This window comes from Bufo gargarizans, chromosome 8 (genome assembly GCF_014858855.1).
Source record: "Bufo gargarizans isolate SCDJY-AF-19 chromosome 8, ASM1485885v1, whole genome shotgun sequence".
NCBI classification, from domain to species: Eukaryota; Metazoa; Chordata; class Amphibia; order Anura; family Bufonidae; genus Bufo; species Bufo gargarizans.
Genome location: NC_058087.1, coordinates 28,404,124 through 28,430,162, shown reverse-complemented (window position 1 = coordinate 28,430,162; position 26,039 = coordinate 28,404,124). Strand labels below are relative to the sequence as shown.

Here is a 26,039-nt window from a genome sequence, read left to right as displayed (position 1 = left end):
CGTATCATGAAAGAAGAATGGTCACATATTTTTAATAAAATTTTCGGAAAACTCTGTAAAATGACATCATCAGCTCTGCTACATCTATACATAGCAATACCGCTTTCTAGTAGTAAGCAAAGCGAGGCAGGAGTAAGTGACTATCTCTATTGCACTTCTGGCATTGGGTTCATAAAGCAGGAGGCTCTGGATGCACATCCGCTGTGTGTAGTAAATGATGAATACTCATAGTGTGTAGTAAATAGCGGTGATCATCGGGAAGCGTTGTTGGCTCTATGAGAGCTTTTTAAAGGGCCCCTTTCGGACCATGTGACAATCCTGTATTTGTTCTGTGCAGGCAGAACTCGGAGCCGCGGGATGATTCACCGCCCCTTATAAGCAGAAAACGGCATTTATTACAGTAGTGGAAGTTTACACTGTCTGCGGCTCGTGAGCGCAGGTTTACGCTGCCTCTGACAAGTGATTACGTCTGGTGGGTTCACAAGCGGCCATCGTTCCGGGAGCAGAACATTCTGCCCTTTCTCGTGTCTTTATACATTTCCCAGCAATAAACGCTTAGCAGCAAAGAGCTATTAACCCATCTACCGCCACCACGTGCCGCTGCTATCGCTATCTACGGGCCAAATGTAGGAGAAAAGTGCGTGTTTTTGGCCAGGGGCGGACTGGGAACTTAAAGTGGCCCTGGAAAAAAAACAAAAAAACTTAAAGTGGCCCCAATGGCGTAGGGGGGTCCAAACTGACAGAAGGTGGAGCAACACATGTAGATGGAGCCAATACAAGTTGTCAGGGTCAGTAATACCCCCTCCCCAGACGCTGCCCCTCTGAGGTGGCCATCAATAGCGGCCACCTTCTGTCCTCCTCCTCCAGTTGTCTCTAATATGGCTATGGAGCAGAGGGCGAGATATGGGCCACAGGGCCAAGCCAGCCCCACCTTCAGCATGCTGCCTGGACTTCCTGTGATAATGACCCCTACAGCGCCCCCAGTACGTACCTTCAGTATAGGTCATCAATACTTAGGGGTCTAATGCCCAGAACTTGCGCCAATCAGCTGTTTGAAGCGGCCGCAGAGCTCAGGTGAGCACCGCAGCCTCCTCCTAGGCCAATGATGTCCAATTCATTGGTCACATGATGAGGCCGCTGCGCTGGCTCGAGTGCGATGACTGTGCGGGAAATGGTCTCTGTGTAAGGGTCCATTTACACTTCCGTAAGTGTTCTGCGGATCTGCAAAACACGGACACTGGCAATGTTCATTCCGCAATTTGCGGACCGCACATCGCCGGCACTATAATAGAAAATGCCTAATCTTGTCCGCAAATTGCGGACAAGAAAAGGACATGTTCTATTTTTATTTTTTTCCGGAAACGGAAGCACGGATGTGGAAGTGCGGATTCGCAAATGCGGATGCGGACAGCACATTCCGGCCCCATTGAAAATGAATGGGTCTGCACCCGTTCCGCAAAATTGCGGAAGGGATGCGGACCCATTTTGCGGACGTGTGAATGGACCCTGACTGTAGACTGATACAGTGTATCTCACCTGTGCTGATACATTGTATCAATACAGGAGATAGAGCTGGATTGGATACAATTGTAACAAACATTCAGCTGAATTAACCCCATACGATGCCAAGAAGTGACATGCCACTTAAAAAATAAAAAATTCTCTAAACTAAGACGTGGATGTCTGGCCCACTTTAGAGCGTGTTCACACTGGGTGGACGCCCTGTAGATTTTCCATCCTGAATTTGCAGGCGAGTACCTATAGTACCTATATTGTATAACAGTAGCAATAAAGTGGAGGAGACTTTCCAGCAGTGCGTGGATGACGTAAAATTTCAGACACTTTGCTGCTTTAGTAATAAGCTGCAGATTAAGGCCTCATGCACACGACCGTGGTGTGTTTTGCGGTCCGCAAATCGCAGACCCGCAAAACATGGATGGCACCCGTGCACGTTTCGCAATTTGCGGAACAGCACGGACAGCCTTCAATATAAATGCCTACTCTTGTCCGCAAAGCGTGGACAAGAATAGGACATGTTATATTTTTTTAGCAGGGCCACGTAACAGAGCAACGGATGCGAACAGCACACGAAGTGCTGTCCGCATCTTTTGCGGCCCCATTGAAGTGAATGGGTCCGCATCCGAGCCGCCAAAATGGCGGCTCGGATGTGGACCAAAACAACGGCCGTGTGCATGAGGCCTAAGGCTACTTTCGCACTCGCGTGGATCCGTTAACATAGCCAAGATGGATCCGTCTTGAACACTATTGAAAGTCAATGGAGGACAGATCCGTTTTTCTGTTGTGCCAGATTGTGTCAGAGAAAACGTCCCCATTGACTTGCATTGTGCGTCAGGACGGATCCGTTTGTCTTAGTTTTATCAGACGGACGCCAAAACGCTGTTGGCAGCCTCCAGAGCGGAATGGAGAAGGGACTGATGCATTCTGAGCGGATCCTTTTCCATTCAGAACGCATTAGAATGCAAACTGATCCATTTTGGACCGCGTGTGAGAGCCCTGAACGGATCTCACAAACGGAAAGCCAAAACGCGAGTGTGAAAGTCGCCTAAAATGGCAAATCCTCCCCGTGTGAACATACCCTAAAAGAATCAGCTGAGCTGGTCCCGGCCGCTGCCAGTAATTCGCTCTGATGACCTCACTGCCTCCTAATAATCCGGTCTGCAGTGGGTGCAGAGACTGGGGAGGGTACAGTACAGAGGGTGGGGCGGCCTCTGGTAAGACGCGGGACACCCTTCCCCAGGACTATGGCCACAGGTTATATTTAGAGCAGGGATGGTGGTTATTACGGGTAATACAATATCTTGTTGCCCTGTAGAATCTGAAGGGCTAACACATTCCAAAGGGAAAAATAACAGTGTGAGAAATCGGGGGGCGCACATGCTCTGCCGGGCCAACAGGAGAACTGGAACCAGAGTAAAAGCCCCCCCCCCCCATCCAGGACCCTCACTAATTACCCTCATTCATTAACCAGTGGAGTGGAGAAGAGCTACAAAGAACGGCTCTTGCTCTGGAGGACCTAACGATTACCATTAATTACAATGGAAACTGTGTAATCCTTCATTTCTCCTGGGGTGGCGCTGCAAGGAAATAAAACACGTCATGCTGGGGTTCTCCCATAGGCTATAGGCGATCGCTGGAGGTCTATGCAGCAGGACAACTTACTTATGAAGATTGAAGAACTTTTTAAAAAGTTTTAAGGGATTTTCCATATAACAGTATTTTTAGATGCAATTGTAACGCTGCATCAGCACTTGTAATACAAAGTCATTTGACCATTCTTTGTGGCAAGACAAATGTAGCTCTCCAGTGATTAGGAGGAATTTATTCCAGCAGCATTAAAAGGGTTGTCCGAGATTTTGATATTGGTGGCCTGTCTTCAGGATAGGTCATTAGTATCAGATCGGTGGGGGTCCGACACCCTGAACCCCCACAAGCTGTTTGGAGAGGCTGCGGTGCACTGATAAGGGCTGTGACCTCCTAGGTCAGTGATGTCATGTTCTTCGGTCACAGAGCGTAGGTGCAACTCAGTCCTATTAAAGTGAATGTGGCTGAACTGCACTACCAAACCCAGCCACTATCCAATGGGTGGCGCTGTGCTTGGTAAGGTGTGAGGAGGCCTCTTCAAACAGCTGCCAATCGGATATTGATGACCTATCCTGGGGGTAGGTTTGCAATATTGAAAACATCTTTAAGGCTCCCATAACTTTAGATCACCATTGGCTGAATCCACCAATGTCGGCAGGCATGGCCATCGATTTAGTGCAGGGATGGCCAACCTGAGGCTCTCCAGATGTTGCAAAACTACAACTCCCAGCATGCCTGGACTGCCAACAGCTATCAGCCTACAGCAGGGCATGGTGGGAATTGTAGTTTTACAACAGCTGGAGAGCCACTGGTTGGCCATGCCTGATCTAGTGTGTATGGGGGTCTTCCGATTTTCCCAAGAGGGATTGGGTAAGGTGAATTTTAACGTCTGATCCTTCTGTTCTGGGAACAGCTTTCTGCTCTCGTGCCACTGATCACACACGCATGCTTGGCTGAACTGGGCATGCATGTCTGCGGGGAGATAAAAGAGATAGCTGCTGGCCAAGTGAGCTTTCAGCTATAGAAGGAGCATGGGCATCCTTAGCCTCAGGGGCATATAACCTGCACAGTAACAGGGCGCATCAGCCACTCCTGCTAGAGGGGGCGCCCCAGATGGCCTGGCACCAGTGCACCCATAAAAAGTATAGTGTCCACAGACAAGCCCCGAGAGGGAATACCGCTGCAAAGATAACGCACCTAAAAAGTATCAGGATGAACAGATAGTGCCTCTAATAACTGTTATACCCAAAGATAGGTCTCCAAAACGTACAGTGCAGTACCCTGGGCAGAAGGAGCCCTCGGTGCCCGCTCACACTGCGACTGTCTGCGTCCCATCCGGTTGTATAGAGGTAGGTTGCCCTGAATATTGACAGGGTTAATGATCTAGTGCTGGCTACATGAGCTGATACATAGTGATACATTGTATATCCTGCAGTCATGTCCCTCCCAGGAGCAGTGATGCGGGCTGCCATCTTAACTCACCCGTCCAGCGAGGCACAGGTAAGTCCTTACCTGTGCCTGCGCCGCGAGCCGGTCTGAAACAAATGCGGTCACTGGGAGCAGGCAGTTCCGAGAAAAGCCGCCGGGGGCCTTCATCGGGCTGTTCTTGGAACTGCCTGCTCCCGGTGACCGCATTTGTTTCAGACCGGCTCACGGCGCAGGCACAGATAAGGACAGGTAAGATGGCAGCCCGCATGTGTTTGCGGGCGAAAACTGCGAACTGGCCATCACTGCCCAGGAGGGGCTGATAGATGCCGCTCCACAAATCACTCGGGCTCTTCACCTTCTTTGGATGTGACCACATGGCGCAGATGTGTTGCGAGTTTCTCTGAGAAGCTTTATCACAACGGACCATGGCGGGCGAGTAACTCATGGTGCGGCATCATAAATTGGGCACAACTTCGACAGTCCATGCGCCTGTGACGTAAAATCTACTAAGGCCCCTGCCTAGAGTAGTTTTTCGCCAACATAGTAAATACGTCAGAGCCCATGTCCTGGCCCCTGCCACGCCTGTGCCACTTCCAAGTGGAGAGGACGTTATAAAAACACTTATGACAAAATATTGTCAAATGAGCGTTTAAAAAACTGGTGTAAAATGTTAATAAAACAACCCTATGGAGTTTCCTGACAGAAGTTACTCATCACCTACAAAATCATTTACATAGGTCCATGGTGAATGTTTATTTTATTATCTGACAACCACCCTGACTTTCTTTAGAAGGTTGTCAGAGATCCACAGATATCAGTGTATAGTAATATATTCATATACTGTACTGTATGAGAACTACCCTTCTAATTGCTGTACAATCCTAGCACTTCATATCCATATTCCTGTCTATAGTGTCCGGTATTATAGTAGTTATATTCTTGTACATAGGAGCAGTATTATAGTAGTTATATTCTTGTACATAGGAGCAGTATTATAGTAGTTATATTCTTGTACATAGAAGGCAGTATTATAGTAGTTATATTCTTGTACATAGGAAGCAGTATTATAGTAGTTATATTCTTGTACATAGGATGCAGTATTATAGTAGTTATATTCTTGTACATAGGAGCAGTATTATAGTAGTTATATTCTTGTACATAGGAGCAGTATTATAGTAGTTATATTCTTGTACATAGGAGCAGTATTATAGTAGTTATATTCTTGTACATAGGAGGTAGTATTATAGTAGTTATATTCCTGTACATAGGAGCAGTATTATAGTAGTTATATTCTTGTACATAGGAGGCAGTATTATAGTAGTTATATTCTTGTACATAGGAGGCAGTATTATAGTAGTTATATTCTTGTACATAGGAGCAGTATTATAGTAGTTATATTCTTGTACATAGGAGCAGTATTATAGTAGTTATATTCTTGTACATAGGAGCAGTATTATAGTAGTTATATTCTTGTACATAGGAGCAGTATTATAGTAGTTATATTCTTGTACATAGGAGGCAGTATTATAGTAGTTATATTCTTGTACATAGGAGCAGTATTATAGTAGTTATATTCTTGTACATAGGAGGCAGTATTATAGTAGTTATATTCTTGTAAATAGGAGCAGTATTATAGTAGTTATATTCTTGTACTAGGAGCAGTATTATAGTAGTTATATTCTTGTACATAGGAGCAGTATTATAGTAGTTATATTCTTGTACATAGGAGCAGTATTATAGTAGTTATATTCTTGTACATAGGAAGCAGTATTATAGTAGTTATATTCTTGTACATAGGAGCAGTATTATAGTAGTTATATTCTTGTACATAGGAAGCAGTATTATAGTAGTTATATTCTTGTACATAGGAAGCAGTATTATAGTAGTATATTCTTGTACATAAGGAGCAGTATTATAGTAGTTATATTCTTGTACATAGGAAGCAGTATTATAGTAGTTATATTCTTGGACATAGGACAGTAATTATAGTAGTTATAATTCTTGTACATAGGAGCAGTATTATAGTAGTTATATTCTTGTACTAGAAGCAGTATTATAGTAGTTATATTCTGTACATAGGAGCAGTATTATAGTAGTTATATTCTTGTACATAGGAGCAGTAGTAGAGTATTATATTCTTTGTATAAGGACAGTATTATAGTATTATTTCTTGTACATAGAGCAGTATTAGAGTAGTTATTATTCTTGTACATAGGATGATATTTAGTAGTTATATTCTTGTACATAGGAGCAGTATGATAGTATTTATATCTTGTACAATGGAACCAGTATTAAAGTATTATATTCTTGTACATAGATGCAGTATTATGTGTTATATTCTTGTCATAGGAGGCAGTATTAGAGTATTTCTATGTCTTGTACAAAGAAGGCAGTATTATAGTAGTTATATTCTTGTACATAGGAGGCAGTATTATAGTAGTTATATTCCTTGTACATAGAGGCAGTATTATAGTAGTTATAGTCTTGTACATAGGAGCAGTATTATAGTAGTTATATTCTGGTACATAGGAGGCAGTATTATAGTAGTTATATTCTTGTACATAGGAGCAGTATTATAGTAGTTATAGTCTTGTACATAGGAGCAGTATTATAGTAGTTTATATTCTTGTACATAGGAGAAGTATTATAGTAGTTATATTCTTGTACATAGGAAGGCAGTATTATAGTAGTTATATTTTGTACATAGGAGCAGTATTATAGTAGTTATATTCTTGTACATAGGAGGCAGTATTATAGTAGTTATATTATTGTACATAGGAGCAGTATTATAGTAGTTATATTCTTGTACATAGGAGCAGTATTATAGTAGTTATATTCTTGTACATAGGAGCAGTATTATAGTAGTTATATTCTTGTACATAGAAGCAGTATTATAGTAGTTATATTCTTGTACATAGGAGCAGTATTATAGTAGTTATATTATTGTACATAGAGCAGTATTATAGTAGTTATATTCTTGTACATAGGAGCAGTATTATAGTAGTTATATTCTTGTACATAGGAGCAGTATTATAGTAGGTATATTCTTGTACATAGGAGCATATTATAGTAGTTATATTCTTGTACATAGGAAGCAGTATTATAGTAGTTATATTCTTGTACATAGGAGCAGTATTATAGTAGTTATATTCTTGTACATAGGAGCAGTATTATAGTAGTTATATTCTTGTACATAGGAGCAGTATTATAGTAGTTATATTCTTGTACATAGGAGCAGTATTATAGTAGTTATATTCTTGTACATAGGAGCAGTATTATAGTAGTTATATTCTTGTACATAGGAGCAGTATTATAGTAGTTATATTCTGTACATAGGAGGCAGTATTATAGTAGTTATATTGTAATAGGAGCAGTATTATAGTAGTTATATTCTTGTACATAGGAGGCAGTATATAGTAGTTATATTCTTGTACATAGGAGCAGTATTATAGTAGTTATATTCTTGTACATAGGAGCAGTATTATAGTAGTTATATTCTTGTACATAGGAGCAGTATTATAGTAGTTATATTCTTGTACATAGGAGCAGTATTATAGTAGTTATATTCTTGTACATAGGAAGGCAGTATTATAGTAGTTATATTCTTGTACATAGGAGCAGTATTATAGTAGTTATATTCTCTTGTGACATAGAAGCAGTATTATATTAGTTATATTCTTGTACATAGGAAACAGTATTATAGTAGTTATCTCTTGTACCATAGGAGCAGTATTATAGTAGTATATTCTTGTACATAGGAACAGTATTATAGTAGTTATATTCTTGTACATAGGAGCAGTATTCTAGTAGTTATATTCTTGTACATAGGAGCAGTATTATAGTGTTATATTCTTGTACATAGGAGCAGTATTATAGTAGTTATATTCTTGTATCTAGGAGCAGTATTATAGTAGTATATTCTTGTACATAGGAAGGCAGTATTATAGTAGTTATATTCTTGTAACATAGGAGTCAGTATTATAGTAGTTATATTCTTGTACATAGGAGCAGTATTATAGTAGTTATATTCTTGTACATAGGAAGCAGTATTATAGTAGTTATATTCTGTAATAGGAGGCAGTATTATAGTAGTTATATTATTGTACATAGGAGGCAGTATTAGAGTAGTTATATTCTTGTACATAGGAGGCAGTATTATAGTAGTTATATTCTTGTACATAGGAGCAGTATTATAGTAGTTATATTCTTGTACATAGGAGCAGTATTATAGTAGTTATATTCTTGTACATAGGAGCAGTATTATAGTAGTTATATTCTTGTACATAGGAGCAGTATTATAGTAGTTATATTCTTGTACATAGGAGCAGTATTATAGTAGTTATATTCTTGTACATAGGAGCAGTATTATAGTAGTTATATTTTTGTACATAGGTGACAGTATTATAAATTAACATGTACCTTTACACCCCCATTGATTATGGGTGTTTGATTTTGATTGGTTGTTGACTATCTAGTGTACCTCGTATTTCTTTATTATAAATTGCTCCTGCTGTATTTGGAGACTTTTCTTCATACACTTTCTATGCTGTATCAGGTAGCTCATTGGTAAGATTGTCTGTTAGTCTCTTTGCTGATGAAGGAGACAGCTGTACATTGATCTAAATCTGTGCACAGGGACAGAGAGCAATGTGACGATCGTCTGTCTCAGGTCACTGGGAGATATTGCTGCATTGCATATATCACATACAGGCTGTGTGCGCTCAGTGGATACACATGTGCTGTCAGTGCACATTACATGACATCCAATCAACAACATTGCATGTTCTCTGTCATTATTATGTCATATTACAATAATTTTTTTAATACATTTTTATATATTGTTATATAAAGCAACATCATATATAGCATCAAAATGTTGGTATCCCTCAAATGTTTCTATTTAATATAAAACCTTTTCCCCTAGGCGATGTTCCCTCATGGACTTTTAGCGGGGGTCCCAGCATGATCAGTGGGTGTCCCAGTGGTCCGATATTTATTACATATTGTGTGGATAGTTGATAAATGTAGTTTGCGAACCAATCCTTTTAAGGGCAAATTTACTCAGGGTAATGCTGGAACCCTTAGCTATAGGGGGCCCTAGTACCTGAAGGGCCAAACAAAAGGCTCCGTCATCACATAAGAAGGCACCCATCATATAAACGATAGGTGAGGGATCCTGTAAGAGTTTTTCGTTGGGGTCAAGTTGCTGCAACATAAGCCTTGCCCATACAACAACCCTATCAGTTTGGAATATGTACTGTCACAGGGTGGCTGAAGGATGTTTACTAAGAAACAAGTATGGATATCTGGGCTCCGAGCCTAAGCCTGAAGAACCCCCTAAACAAGCAGCGACAAGCTGGCAGCCTGCGCAAAACCCAAGAACTGACACGCGGTACAACATCAAACACGACGCGCAGGCGGCAGGATTTCAGAAGGTTCTCCTAGCATCGCTATAATTTAGCCTTTTTTACATATTTCTGACTGAGGATACAATAAGCATATTGGCAGGGCCCCATATCAGAGCCCATCACCCACAATGCAGCATGGTTACATTAAAGGGGCTCAGCGACCAACAGGCAAACAGACAGCTGCTTGGTAGAAGGAATGTAATCTGCTGAGCTGTGAGCACCCAAAAGGGAGGAGAATCAGACTGGCTGATAACAGCCCCCTCCGCCTGGGAGATCTTATAAGTGTCGTCCAACATTGCAGAAATGGCACCACACCTGCCCACAGGTTGTATGTGGTACTGTAACTCAGCCTAATTCACTTCGAAGGCATTGAGCTGCAATACCAGTCACAACCCAGGAACAGGTGTGGCCTGCTATGGTTACTGTGACATTACTGTGTGCAATGTGCATTATCCCTGTACTGTGACATCACTGTGTGTATTATCTCTGTACTGTGACATCACTGTGTTTATTATCCCTGTACTGTGACATCACTGTGTGTATTATCCCTGTACTGTGACATCACTGTGTTTATTATCTCTGTACTGTGACATCACTGTGTTTATTATCTCTGTACTGTGACATTGCTGTGTTTATTATCCCTGTACTGTGACATCACTGTGTTTATTATCCCTGTACTGTGACATCACTGTGTGTATTATCTCTGTACTGTGACATCACTGTGTGTATTATCTCTGTACTGTGACATCACTGTGTGTATTATCCCTGTACTGTGACATCACTGTGTGTATTATCTCTGTACTGTGACATCACTGTGTTTATTATCTCTGTACTGTGACATCACTGTGTTTATTATCTCTGTACTGTGACATTGCTGTGTTTATTATCCCTGTACTGTGACATCACTGTGTTTATTATCCCTGTACTGTGACATCACTGTGTTTATTATCTCTGTACTGTGACATCACTGTGTGTATTATCCCTGTACTGTGACATCACTGTGTTTATTATCCCTGTACTGTGACATCACTGTGTTTATTATCCCTGTACTGTGACATCACTGTTTATTATCCCTGTACAGTGACATCACTGTGTTTATTATCTCTGTGCTGTGACATCACTGTGTTTATTATCCCTGTACTGTGACATCACTGTTTATTATCCCTGTACTGTGACATCACTGTGTTTATTATCCCTGTACTGTGACATCACTGTGTTTATTATCTCTGTACTGTGACATCACTGTGTTTATTATCTCTGTACTGTGTGACATCACTGTGTTTATTATCTCTGTACTGTGACATCACTGTGTTTATTATCCCTGTACTGTGACATCACTGTGTTTATTATCTCTGTACTGTGACATCACTGTGTTTATTATCCCTGTACTGTGACATCACTGTTTATTATCTCTGTACTGTGACATCACTGTGTTTATTATCCCTGTACTGTGACATCACTGTGTTATTATCCCTGTACTGTGACATCACTGTGTTATTATCTCCTGTACTGTGACATCACTGTGTTTATTATCCCTGTACTGTGACATCACCTGTTTATTATCCCTGTACTGTGACATCACTGTGTTTATTATCCTCTACTGTGACATCACAGTGTTTATTATCCCTGTACTGTGACATCACTGTGTTTATTATCTCTGTACTGTGACATCACTGTGTTTATTATCCCTGTACTGTGACATCACTGTGTTATTATCCTGTACTGTGACATCACTGTGTTTATTATCTCTGTACTGTGACATCACTGTGTTTATTATCCCTGTACTGTGACATCACTGTGTTTATTATCCCTGTACTGTGACATCACTGTGTTTATTATCCCTGTACTGTGACATCACTGTGTTTACTATCTCTGTACTGTGACATCACTGTGTGTATTATCCCTGTACAGTGACATCACTGTGTTTATTATCTCTGTACTGTGACATCACTGTGTTTATTATCCCTGTACTGTGACATCACTGTGTTTACTATCTCTGTACTGTGACATCACTGTGTTTATTATCTCTGTACTGTGACATCACTGTGTTTATTATCTCTGTACTGTGACATCACTGTGTTTATTATCCCTGTACTGTGACATCACTGTGTTTATTATCTCTGTACTGTGACATCACTGTGTATATTATCTCTGTACTGTGACATCACTGTGTTTATTATCCCTGTACTGTGACATCACTGTGTTTATTATCTCTGTACTGTGACATCACTGTGTTTATTGTCCCTGTACTGTGACATCACTGTGTTTATTATCTCTGTACTGTGACATCACTGTGTTTATTATCTCTGTACTGTGACATCACTGTGTGCATTGTCTCTGTACTTGTGGAAATAGATGCCTGAAAGCAGAAAAAAGAAGGCACCTTGCACTGGTGGACTCCAAGTATACAACACAAAGGCTACATGTGTCAGTGATGGACCAACACTGAAATGTGTGCGATGTCATTGCTTTTATTAATTTCTGCCACATTTTTCTCTGCTCTTCTATCCTCACACAAGAGGATAATGTAAGAGTCAACTTAGATGTAAAACAAGCCTTAAAGGGATTTTGCAGAAGTAAAACATGTATTCCCCAGGATGGACCATTAATATTGGATTGTGTGGATCTATAATTTGGGACCCCTGTCAATCATTAGAAAGAAGTGGACCTGGTGCTCCAGTGAGCGCTGCTCCCCATCATCGTGACTCCTCACCTGTAGATCAGCACCTTTTACCATATCGCCGTTCACGTGAGTTTTAGGATTTCTTTTTGTCCTAGTGAAGTGGTAACAGTTTTCAGGACTTTGAGCATCTGAGAAATTCTCACTTTGTGAAGATTTATTCAGTTTCTACAGTCGTATTGATTCCATTTTATTTGCCTCCTTTGTTCTTGTAAAAAAAAAAAAAACAATTCCTGGTGGAGACGCAACCTCCGTGGTAAGGAGCTGCCGCGTCCTCCGCTGCACTCAGGGTGGTTATCCCTAGATTCTGAATTTTCTTGATCCAATTCCGAGATTAAGGTTGTAATGGAGACGTTTTAGCGGTGGAAAACTGTCCTACAATCATTCATATACCATGTACTCTCTATATAAAATGTATGGAAGGTCATGTTCTTCCATTGCTAAGGGATTGATACCAAAAGGATAACGTATTTCTATTATGATCGGTTCTCCTTTGACTTCAATGCTATTTTCCTGCCAAAGATAGATATGGGATAGATAGATAGATAGATAGATAGATAGATAGATAGAGAGATAGATAGATATGAGATAGATAGATATGGGATAGATAGATAGATAGATAGATAGATAGATAGATAGATAGATAGATAGATATGGGATAGATAGATAGATAGATAGATGATAGATAGATAGATAGATAGATAGATAGATAGATATGGATAGCTCGATATGGGATATATAGATAGATATGGCTCGATAGCTAGGATCGCTAGCTCGCGCTCGCTCGCTCTGCGCTCGCTCGCTCGTCGCTTGGGCTAGCTCGCTCGCTCGCTCGCTCTGCTCGCTCGCTCTGCGCTCGCTCGTCTCTCTGGGCTCGCTCGCTCTGGGCTCGCTCGCTCGCTCGCTCGCTCGATCTCGCTCGCTCGCTCGCTCGCTCTTCGCTCGCTCGCTCTGCCTCGCTCGCTCGCTCTGCGCTCGCGCGCTCGCTCGCTCGCTCGCTCTGGGCTCGCTCGCTCGCTCGCTCGCTCTGGGCTCGCTCGCTCGCTCGCTCTGCGCTCGCTCGCTCGCGGCTCGCTCGCTCTGCGCTCGCTGCTCGCTGCTCGCTCTCTGCGCCTCGCTCGCTCTCTGGGCTCGCTCGCTCGCTCGCTCGCTCGCTCTCGCTCGCTCGCTCGCTCTGCGCTCCCTCGCTCGCTCTGCGCTCCCTCGGATAGATAGATATGGGATAGATAGATAGATAGATAGATAGATAGATAGATAGATAGATAGATAGTTCAAAACAGGAGATACCAGCAGTACAGTGAGGGTTATTGTTGGGTGCAATCCCTCTTGGAGTAAAGGCAAAAATCCACTAGTCGATAGAAGACAAATGATTTCCCCGGGGAAATAAATGAGTCCAACACCTTTTACTGAATCTGAAGTACTGCCTCATAGATAGAATAGATAATTATACATCCGACTTCTCACATCAATCTATCTATAACAGTACTTCTTGTGACTATCACTTATGCATTGAATATTAATGTGTCCTATATTATATGTTATGACACATGAACATTGGACCCGTCTCATCTCCAGTAAACAGAAAGAGAAGCGTTAAACCTGATACATCAATGTGACATGATGGACGCTGGAGAGATGGGGTGAATCAGAGGGCAGAAAATGGGTCAGTTATACAGAGTAACCAAGGGCTCCCTGTGCAGAGGAATCCTAACCGAACAGCAATAGTACACGGCGAATCGCTCTACGAAGTCATCTATCAGTCAGGACGTTCTACCTCCCAGGGCTGTTTTTTGTGTAACAGGTGAATGACCCTTTTCAGGCTGATGAGTTGGACCTGCAGCTCATAACAAAACATTCTGCAAATCTGTGACATTATCTGTATTCCTATCCCTCAAAATTTAAGAAGAAGGAGATATCAAATTCCACTGGAAGCTTCCTGGGGTTTAGTACAGTAGATCTGCTTTCCGGCTTTAGATCTCTAGAAGTATCTTTCCTTCTACAGACAGAAACAGTGGACTATAATATTGCTAGTTTTGGTGGTCGCCCAAGTCCCAAGGCCCAAATAAATTATGCATATTGCAGTCTTTGTGTGTTTTTTGCGGCAAATCAAGGTTAAAAACTTTGACAAATCTCTCCTGTGTAAAGATCAGCAGGACTGACAGCAGGGAAACAGGCCCTCTACCATCTGGGACCGCATCAAGACATGTAGGGTATGTTATTAAAGTGCTGAACCAAAGAATCAAAGTGCTAAAGTGTTAACTCTTGATGCAGTCCCAGGTGGTAGAGTGCCTGTCAACTTATTTTATATTCCATTATTAAAAGAGTTAAAGGGTAAACCTATAACAGTGCAGCTGAGTCCGTATATTACGATGGGAGAGCCACTATAACTGTTTCTATATATTTAGGACTGGCAGAAGGACCTGCACATGGTCACATGACCCCTGAAGGTCCTCAGGCCAGAGGGGGGAAGGAAAGTGTGAGCTGTGTACAGAAAGTCTGGTCTGGGGCCTGTATAGAGTCTGCGTTTAGGGGTCTGAGTTTATTGATGTGGTCTCCCGTGTCTGTATTTAGGCAATCTGAATTTTTACGCGATCTAATCTGGGTCTGTATTTAGGGGTCGGGGGTCTGTATTAGTATAGGACAGAATGGCAGAAACTATAATGGAAACATCGACAGATCTCAATTGGGGTCAATCTGCACTGCAAATGGGAACCTAGACTTATACAGTTATACAGTAGATCTAGAATGGGGGGACACCCAGTAAGGTATTTAATAAAAAGTTTTCTAAACCAGACACCCCATATAAAGAACATCATGGAAAATAATAGCTATTGTCAGGGACAAATGATCAAAACCAAAGACCTTGTGTAAAAGGTAGGGGCAGCTGTTGGTTAGGAATCCACAGGTGGTTGGAGGCATTCATGTGCAGCTTTGCTTCTGAATCCCCCATGTTTGGGTGGAGAGATCTCAGTCCACGTCCTCAGAGAATAAACACAAGATCTAAATAAAGATCCCGGCTTGTTGTCCAGTGCGGCCGACACGAAACCTGCCAGGAAAGTCATGCCTTGGCCGTCTGCCCGGCCCCTGTGCCCTCTGTCTGCCACGGCCCGGCTTCATACATGACTGCGGGTTATTAGACAAGAGGAGGAACGTTTTTGGAACTAAACATTCAGTTTTGACCTTGTCTGGTTAATCAGTAATGAATGGCACCCGGCTGCTGCCATATGATCGAGATGATAACAAACTGAACGCAGGATTTCATGAAATGCATTAGAGGTGATATGCATGGCAGCGAAACGTATGTTTAGTGCCCCGGAGCAAGAGTACTTTGGACTATGGACGTTTGTAGATATTTGTCCCTATGGCTACTATGCAAAGCCATCAACTCAATACTTTATTGCACTTTGAATGGTTAACCTGCGCTATGATTTATGCTGCCGTGTGCACTTCTACTGTTTTATTGTTAAATTGTTTATTGTAATACATCATGTTCATTTGCACTGTTATTACACGATAGCTGCACTGCACCGTGGAAAGGGTTAATGCACAGCCAACTAATACTAAGAGACCTTGGGACTTTCCACCTGTGCACTGAGAAGTTAGAAATCTTCCACAGTTACTATCAGGAACTATGCAAAGGAGAGCAGTATTAGCACCTAGGGACCAGTGTTTAGTAGGAGAGACTCTGCCAGACTCTACAGGTAACCAGAAGAAGACGCTGAAGGGGGGGGATACTCTGCCACAGACCCTGGATCTCCAGCCCTTTGATGACTGAGTAGCAGATCCTGGGCCTGCTCATTGGCCAGGGAACCAGCCTTTTGAGAGAGAGGGAGAGCTTCTCCTTAGCATAGGACCTTCTGTTACCAGAGGGGAGACTGGAGAAGCCAGCTCAGTGCACCGCCTGTATTGCTTTGCACTTGAGTTTCTCCAGTAAAGCAGCACACCGGTTTACTGCAGACCCTGACTCACTGGACTTATTTGGGTTCATCAAGTCTTACTGATGTCTGAGGGACCCAGCGTAGCATCGGGACCACCCCAAACCACTGCATGTGCCGCATTCTAGACCAACACGACATTTGTTGATATGCACCATCTGCCGCGCAAATAATTCACATGGCACCAGTGGGATAGCTACATGAGGGATAAGGGGCACTAGTAAAAACATTTTTCTAATGGGGCAGATCTGCAACCAAGTATATATGGGGTAACACCAGGGTCAGACTCCCCTACTCCACACCGATCACGTACTGTGCCATTTAATATAGCCATATGGTGCACAAATAGAGGCGCCATATTGTCCTAAAGACCTTACCAGATAAAACGCTGTGGAGCTGGTCCATTTGGATGATGCCAATATAATACTACGCTATAATATAACAATACCATAGTGTCCATGTGCCTACAAAGCAGTGCCATATAGTATACAAATAGCAGTGCCGAACATAACTGTTCCTTATCTACACAGTAGTGCCATATGATGAACAACGCCCTAGAGAGACCAACATTATACACTGATCCATAAGCCGTGGGTAAAGCTGCGTCGCGGTGCTCTAACCTTACAGGGGTAGGGTAGGACTTTAATATTGATGGCGTCTCCTTAGGATATCAGGCACAGATCTGACTCCTGAGACCCCCGCTGATCAGCTGTTTGCACGGCTCTGGAGCTACCGCAGCGGCAAACACAATGGCTAGAGATGATGAAGCATTGAAAAATTCTTCAAATTTTACAAAAAAATTTACTTTGTGACAAATTACTTTGTCGTGAAGCGCATTTCTTTGTAAATAGTGGGTGCAATGATAGCGTCATAGTACTTCTTACTTACCGCCTCGATTTGATCACGAAGAGCCGGTCCGCTGCCATCTTGATTGAAGATCTAGCGAGAAATCTCCTGCGGCGTGGTGACGTTATACATCACCGTGCACGGGATTTAATCCGAGATCGCGGCGGCTGGCTCTTTGCACTCAAACGGATAAGGTAAGTATGTTTTTTTTTTTTTTTACAGCCATTCAGGGAAAATTGATTCGCTACCACGAAGCCCGAGGAAATTCAGCTTCGCAGCGAATTGAATTTTCCCTGAAATTCCAATTGAATGCCACTTTGCGGAGTTCGATTCGCTCAACACTAACAATGACCATGACAGTGACACTTGACGGAGATGCGCTAGTTCTGGCACAATGCATGGGAATTGTACCCCAAAGAAATGAATATTGATAACCTATCCCAAGCAAACGTCATCAATATTAAAGTCATGGACAGTTCCCTCCATACTGGGGGCTCCCAATGAAAAACGGCATCATACATTTATAATACTGGCGTCATTATGTGCAGCCCTAGGGCGACTGCTACATCTGCATCCATTATGGCTATATAGCTGCCTCTATATACTCTAAAAGGGGTTTTCCAAAAAGTAGACCCTTTCTTCCATGTCAGTGACGGAGAGCCACCAATACCTTCAAGGAGTGACCAAAGTATTCGGCAGTGTGCTTGAATATCTGCTATCCAGCCACAGTAAATGGAAGAGGGGCAGGTGGGGGATGCAGCTGCAGTTTTCTGTCTGTGTGTCTGTGAGACTGCATGCCATGAAATAGGACCGGAACAGCAAGGGGGGGGGGGGGGGGACATCTGATTGGCTCAGAGCAATTAATGATTTATTTTCTGTGCCCCAGAGCACCCAAACCCCTGAGATTTGCAAGACTGACTTAAAGGGGTTGTCCAGCTTTATGTCTTTCTTTTTTTAACAGACCCTGGAAAAACTTATACTCACCTGCTCCCGGCTGCACCTATTTCGAGTTCCTGGCTCCCATCGTCGGTCTTCCAGATCCAGTGCAGTAAAACTTGATCTGCTGCAGCCAATGACTGGCCTCTGTGGTGACAAGCCCCCCAAGAAACACATGACCTAGCAGTGACATGCCACTTGGGGGAAACATCACCACTGAGGCCAGTCATTGGCTGCAGCGACCCATGTGACTTGCATCCATCTGGAAGTATACAGGATGGAGACAGGAAGACCGCCGAACCGAACCAAGGAGCCAAACCAGGACGACGAGGAGCAGGTGAGGAGCGTTTTTTCAAAAAGGTACAACATACTGCGGGGCCGGGGTCTGTATCAAAAACAGTCCAAAAAGCTAGACAACCCCTTTAAGAGTCAAGTCTCACACCGCTGAAATCATCCGGGGCAAGACGGATATTATAGACGTGTTCACACAAGCCTTTATCATATCACATCAGAGCCCGGCTGTAAATCTTTAAGGTTAAGGCAAGACGCGGCCTGAATACAGAACTTCCCGAACTTTAATGTCATGGAGCATTTTGCAAACACAGTGGAATAAGATGGAAAATCAACTGAGCTCCACGACTCGTGGCTCACAGTGTCCACTTCCTTTACCAGCCATGGAGGCCGCCATATTGGAGGCGAAACCAAATATGCTGCTTCATGATCTAGTGCATGTGTTATCTCTGCCGGATGAACCCCCCCGCTATCACTTACTGTTCTTCTATAATTTATGCCCACATAATACCGCCATATAGTCCCAAATAATATGCATTCTCCAAATAGTACTTGATTACAAAGTTAGTCCTCACATAATAAGTCAATTAGATTCCCAACTTATCGCATCGTACAGCACCAAATAGTACTGGGTGGTCATGGTTAGTTGGATTATGTTTCGTGACAGGGGCTGTCTGTCTGTATATATCCATCCATGCATCCAGGGGGCATAATTATAATTCATAGGGGTCCCATAGCAAAATAAGATAGGGCCCCACCACCTAGTGTAAGAAAATTAAAACAGCAGAATAAGTAACAAAAATTATAGGTATGTATAATAGCACCATATATCGGAAAACCCACATTACAATCAATAGCCGCCATATTGTTATTCCACACAAAAAGGTACAATGTTCTTGCACATGATTAGGTCATCTCTACCTGTGGGCCCCATAGCAAGTGCTACGGCTACTATGGCTATAGTTACACCTATCTATCTATCTCATATCTATTTTCTGTCTATCTATCCCATATACAGGTGAAACTCGAAAAATTTGAATATTGTGCAAAAGTCCATTTATTTCAGTAATGCAACTTAAAATTAGTATTTTGTGAAAAGAATCGATATTCAGGCTCAAAGTGTCGCCCTCTAGTCAGCTGATTAATCCATACCCCCTGAGCAAAGGGGACCTGAAAATTGAGACTTTGGGGTTTCATAAACTGTAAGTCATAATCATCCAAATTATACCAAATAAAGGAATGAAATCTCTCGCTTTGCCTGTAATGAGTCTCATGTCTTAGTTTCACCTTTTAAGTTGCATTACTGAAATAAATGAACTTTGCACGATATTCAAATTTTTCGAGTTTCACCTGTATATGTCCTATCTATCTATCTATCTATCTATCTATCTATCTATCTATCTATCTATCTATCTATCTATCTATCTATCTATCTCCTATCTATCTATCCATCTATCTATCTCCTATCTATCTATCTATCTATCCATCTATCTATCTATCTATCTCCTATCTATCTATCTATCCATCTATCTATCCATCTATCTATCTATCTATCTTCTATCTATCTATCTATCTATCTATCTATCTATCTATCTCCTATCTATCTATCTATCTCCTATCTATCCATCTATCTATCTATCTTATATCTATCTATCTATCTATCTATCTATCTATCTCCTATCTATCTATCTATCTATCTCCTATCTATCCATCTATCTATCTATCTTATATCTATCTATCTATCTCCTATCTATCTATCTATCTCCTATCTATCCATCTATCTATCTATCTATCTTATATCTATCTATCTATCTATCTATCTTATATCTATCTATCTATTATCTATCTCTTATCTATCTATCTATCTATCTATCTTATATCTATCTATCTATCTATCTATCTATCTATCTATTATCTATCTCTTATCTATCTATCTATCTATCTATCTATCTTATATCTATCTATCTATCTATCTCCTATCTATCTATCTATCTATCTATCTATCTATCTATCTATCTATCTTATATCTATCTATCTATCTATTATCTATCTCTTATCTATCTATCTATCTATCTATCTATCTTATATCTATCTATCTATCTATCTATCTCCTATCTATCTATCTATCTTATATCTATCTATCCATCTATCTATTAATATATCTATCTAATATATCTATCTATCTATCTATCTATCTATCTATCTATCTATCCATCTATCTTATATCTATCTATCTATTATCTATCTCTTATCTATCTATCTATCTATCTATCGTATCTATTTATCTCCTATCTATCTATCTCATATCTATCTATCTATCTATCTATTATCTATCTATATATCTATCCATCTATCTATCTATCTAATATATCTATCTATCTCATATCTATCTCAGTAAAATACAAGGATTACGCACTAAGATTATTATTTCTCGTAATTACTGAACCACATAAACCCGGAGGGGGATGAAGGGGGATGATTGATGCCATGTTGGCTATTTTTAGGTTTCAGCTTCTGTCTCAGCAAACCTGCCCTTTTCCCCTTTAAATATCACATTGCATTGAAAGCCATGGAGGGGGATGTTCGCGGTAACTGCTATCCTCTAACATGGTGTATTCGTTAAAAGGAAGGAGTCTGCGAGGAGAGCTCGGTGGTCCCCTGGTCGGCTGGGGGACCAATCTCGTTGACTTTAGGTAAATGCAAGACGTAAATCAGTTGTCACCAGGAAGTTTTGTTGGCATAGTCCCTTCCCAAACTTTGCACCCTCTCACTGCCACATGAACACGACGCGTTATTTTTATGTTTTCCATATGAAAAGTTTCAATGATACAAATGAAGTAAATAAAAGAACATTCATGAGCACATAAATTCTGTTTTTGAGTAAGCTGGATGACTGGCAATATGGCCGCTAAGACATCTTTCCAATAACTATTCAGATTGTTTAGAAATTCCTCGTGCCATCCCCCGAGGGATCTCAAATGGCAGCCATATTGCTTGTCAGCTAACTTTTCCAGAAGCAGATAGCAGAAGAGAATGCTTTATATTTTTAGGGTCTTGTCCCTTTAAATAATTGACAATCATCGTTACCTTCTAAATCAATGATGGCAAGAACCGCGCTTGTGATGGCCTCTCCCAGAGGATTTAGAGCAACACAGGTGTAAACCCCGGCGTCTTCTATCTTGCTGTCCCTAATACACAATGTCCCGTATTCCTCTGCTCCCGGATCCAGGGGCTCCTTATTTTTGTACCAGCTTAGACTTGGCACGGGTACCCCTTCCACCGCCACCTTCAGGCTGATGTCACAGCCCGTCCCTATTGCAGCGTTTTTGAGCTTGCGGACAATCTGCGGAGGGCATGGCTTGGACTGCTCTTGGTCAGACATCAGTTTTGGCCTCTTGGGGGTCACAGTCGGACTTGGTGGAGCAGCCAGTGTCTTGGTGAAGGTCCGGCCGTGGGTGACTGGTGCCCCTTCCTCAGTTTTGTTTACGTTCTTCCTCACCTGGGCACGGTGCATGGTGAATACAGAGGCAGGGTCTTATTCCAGGTAATGGGAGGGGAGAAGAAAGGTTGTAGGAAATTCCAATTTTTGCTCCAGGAATCCAAAGTTCGTCAATGGTTGGAAGAAACAACTTAGCAAAATGCAAACCAATAGGAAAGATAAAGAGAGAGAATGTGAGGAGGGGGCACCAGCCCCAGGGTATAAGGGTGACAGATGACGTCTGCCCGTATCATACAATCAATCTCTTGCTGGTGGTCTGCACAATTCATGGGTGGGAGACTCTCCACCGTTCTCCAGTATCGGTGCACTTCCTAGGCTGGGGCCTATGGTGGTAGAAGACCTTGCACATGCCCCTAGGTCTGAGCCCCCTCTTCTTCTCTCTCTTCTCCTCAGCCTGTGATCTGCAAAAGAGACCCTGCAGACCTGCTGAACGTAGAAATGAGACCCCCCAGCCACCCCTCCCTCACTATTCCAAAAGTGGCACTGACAGCTGCCTCTCCTCCTGATATGTGACATAACTTGGCTGAAGCCTTTCACCCCCCCCCCCCTACTCTTTTTCTTCTTCCTCCCTCCTCTGTCCTCTGCCCCCCTCCCCAAACCCTCTCTCTCATCTCCTTGGTCAAAGAATAGAAACTAGGCAGGAACTTGCCATATTCAGCTGACAGGGGCCGCACACGTGGGGCAGGAGCAGGTGGCAGTGTAAAGAATGGATTTACATAAGGAAATCGATAACGACCATTTCAAAGGGAAACGGAACATGCCAGGAATTTTTTTTATGGGGTCCACATACAGCCAGAGTGATAAATCGCCTATTCCAAGGGGCGTTGATGGGGGTGGGCCCGGCGGGACATTTTCCCTGGGTATCAGGAGGGGAACATATATGGTCCCTTTGATCTACTGATCAGTTGAGGTCTCGGGGGCATGTGTAATTAGCGGATTTTGCAGCAAATTTCACCCTTTGCAACATAAAAATCTGCTGCATGTGAATGGGGATCTAAAAAAAACTATCCACACCTATTGCACTGTGACAATAAAAAATTGTTGATTTGCCAAAGTGATCAAAAAGTCATACACAATCCAAAATGGTATCAATGAAAAGTACAGATTGCCCCGGAAAAAATGAGCCCTCACATATACCTAAAAATAAAAAAGTTATGGAGGTTAGAATATGGTGATATAAAGAAGAAAAGTTGTTTTTTTTTCACTAAAAGACCACCATACATTTGTCGTATCGTTGACCTGACCTGGAGAATGAAAGTAATGGGTCAGTTTTACTGCATAGGAAATACTGTAAAAACAAAGCTCAAAAAACTGTGACAGAATTGTGTTTTCTTTATAATTCCACCCCATTTGGACATTTTTTCTCATGTTAAATGGTGCCATTAAAAAGTACAACCTTTCCTATAGAATAGTTATGGATTTGGAAGTTAAAAAACATAAAGGAAAAAAAGGAAAATCGCATAGTCCTGAAAGGGTTGAAGATCGGTGGGGGTCCCAACAGGGAGAAGCTTTATAATCAGCCTATTGACACAGAACCCTTTTTAAGGCTGGGTTCCAGGGTTGCAACAGCTGCATGCAGAGGAAACTCGGCCAATGGGCGCATGTTTTTGAAGGCATCGTAAGTTGATGTCTTGCCTTCAAAATTATGTGGCCGTTGGCCGCGGAGAGTTGGTGGAGTTTCATTTGGATCAGGTCGCTGAGTTAGTGCAATGGCTGGGTTTGGGGTGGCCCCAACGCTATGCTGAGTCCCCCGGACACCGTCGAGGTGTCACAACAAATTGCTGCTCTCCAGAAGGCATGGTAAGGTGTGGTGCACCTCAATGGGAAATAAGTCCAGAGAGTCAGGGTCCGCAGTAAACCAGTGCGCTTCTTTACTGGAGGAATTCAGGAGCAAAACAATACAGGCGAAGCATAGGGTTGGCTTCTCCAGTCTCCTACCTGGTAGAGGAAGGGTTTGATGCTAAGGAAAGTCCTGAGCTAGTTGTCCCTCTCTCTCAGAAGGCTGGTGCCCAGTCAAGCGCTGGAGGTCTACGGTCTGTATCTCGGAAGTCTGGGTGGCTCCTTGGTCACAGGACTGGTGACTCATGATCGGTGGCTCAGTGTCCCCATCTCAGTGTCTTCTTCTGGTCACTCATGCAGAGACTCCCCTCCAAGCACTGGTACCTAACTGCAGCACCCTAGGGGGTCTGACTGCTCTCCTTATGTACAGTTTCTAGCTAGACTGAACCTTCTAGTGGGAGGGGTGAAGTGGAGAAGAGAAGCACAAGCAGATACAAAGTTACAACTCCCGTCTGGCATAGACTTACATTACAGCTTCAATGATACTCAATAGCAACGACACAGTAGTTTTTTCAGGCAAAAACAGGTTTTCAAATATAGCAACAGATCTAAACCGACATTCAAAAGGTCAGTCTGTCGGGTTTTGATGGTAAGCAAGTCTTGCATTTTTCCTTCCAAAACATGCTCTTCTTTAAACCCTATGATAGCTGTGGAAGATTACCAACTTCTCATTATTAGCTAGAAAGTCCCACAAGTCTCTCAATGTTCATTAACCCTTTACACAGTGCCATGCAAATACAGTGCAAATGAACAGGATATATATCACAACATACATATAAAATGCAGTTACACAGTATTAAACAGTGCAAGTTAACCCTTTCAAGTGAAATAAAGTGAGGAGTTAATAACTTTGCATAGGGGAAATAGGCAAATGTCCACAAATGTCCAGACTTCAAAGTACCTCTGCCCCAGAGCACAAGAAGGGATTGTTCAAAGTGGAGAACCCCTTCAATATTGGTGGGGGTTTCTCTTGCATGATCAGTGAGGGCCTCCTACATCAACAGGATGACAGGCTACAGATGCCAGGTGAGACCTCCGAGACTCCAGGAAGACTTGGTAAAACCTCCAGAAATCAGTCCTCCATTTACTTTGACTGTATATAGAGCCATAATATGGCGTCAGCCCAGGGTCCAAAGCGCATTGAAGGGGTGTGGTTGTGTAACACCCCAGAGTTGTGTTACTACACGCCTCTACCCGCTACTATCTTCTAAAAGCCTTTTTACTGTCATCAGATATAATTTACATTATGTCTTCCACAAATGTGCATATAAATCTATGTTAAATGCAATTGTTCATGTAATTTTCCTGGTTACCAGTAGGTGGCAGCAACTCATTGGCAGGTACAAGTTACAGTTTAGTGTATCTGAGCTGGAATGGATTATTCCAGCTTAGCTCCCCCTATGTAGAGAGGTGGGCTGGACCCGCATCCTGCAGTTTGGGTGGAGAAGGAAGTTAGGGAAAGTGTAACCCAACCCCTGCTAGGGGTAGGGTGTGTGTGTGTGGAGTTCTCCTGCATAGGGAAGACAGCAAGGACCTAGTCTCGGCTCAGACTTGTTCATATACCCAGTCTGAGCACCTTCAGCTCTGCTGGATGAAGAAAGCAGAAACTACAGACCAACTCCAGAGTTCCAAGAAGAAAGCATCCCCTGAGAATCCATCTGTGAGATAAGTCTAGTGCCTAGGAGAAGCCTATTCCTCCTCAGCTAGTCTGTCCCCCACACAGCAGAAGTCACATTTAAAGCAGAAGTACTCATTCCTGCCAATCATTGCCTAAACCTGCTGGGACCAAGAGACCAAAGCTGTATACCGTTTGGATGCAAGTTATTTCAAGTAAAGTAACATTTGAACTTCATCTAAAGGTCTGGACATCATTTATTCTGCAACGTTCCTCTATTACTCCTACTATCACTACACTCAAATTTATTGCAAGTGAGCCAGGAGTCCGGCCGTGCCCAGGTAGGAGACACCGTGACACAACTACCACAAAACTAGAGAGACATTATAGGCCATTACACCACTCTGGCATTCCTAATCTGGGACGTGCGTTATAACACCTTGGAAGGGCCCTGGGATAG

The 26,039-nt window shown here is 42.4% G+C and overlaps 1 protein-coding gene across 1 annotated transcript in view; it reads right to left on the bottom strand.

The window, feature by feature from the left end:
- SPEG (striated muscle enriched protein kinase) overlaps positions 1–22,536 on the bottom strand; it is a 218,311-nt gene extending 195,775 nt beyond the window's left edge. The window contains 1 exon segment of the mRNA XM_044303636.1: positions 21,714–22,536. Coding sequence (XP_044159571.1) covers positions 21,714–22,140 — 427 coding nt within the window. The 5' untranslated portion in view covers positions 22,141–22,536.
- Positions 22,537–26,039: the final 3,503 nt, after the last annotated feature.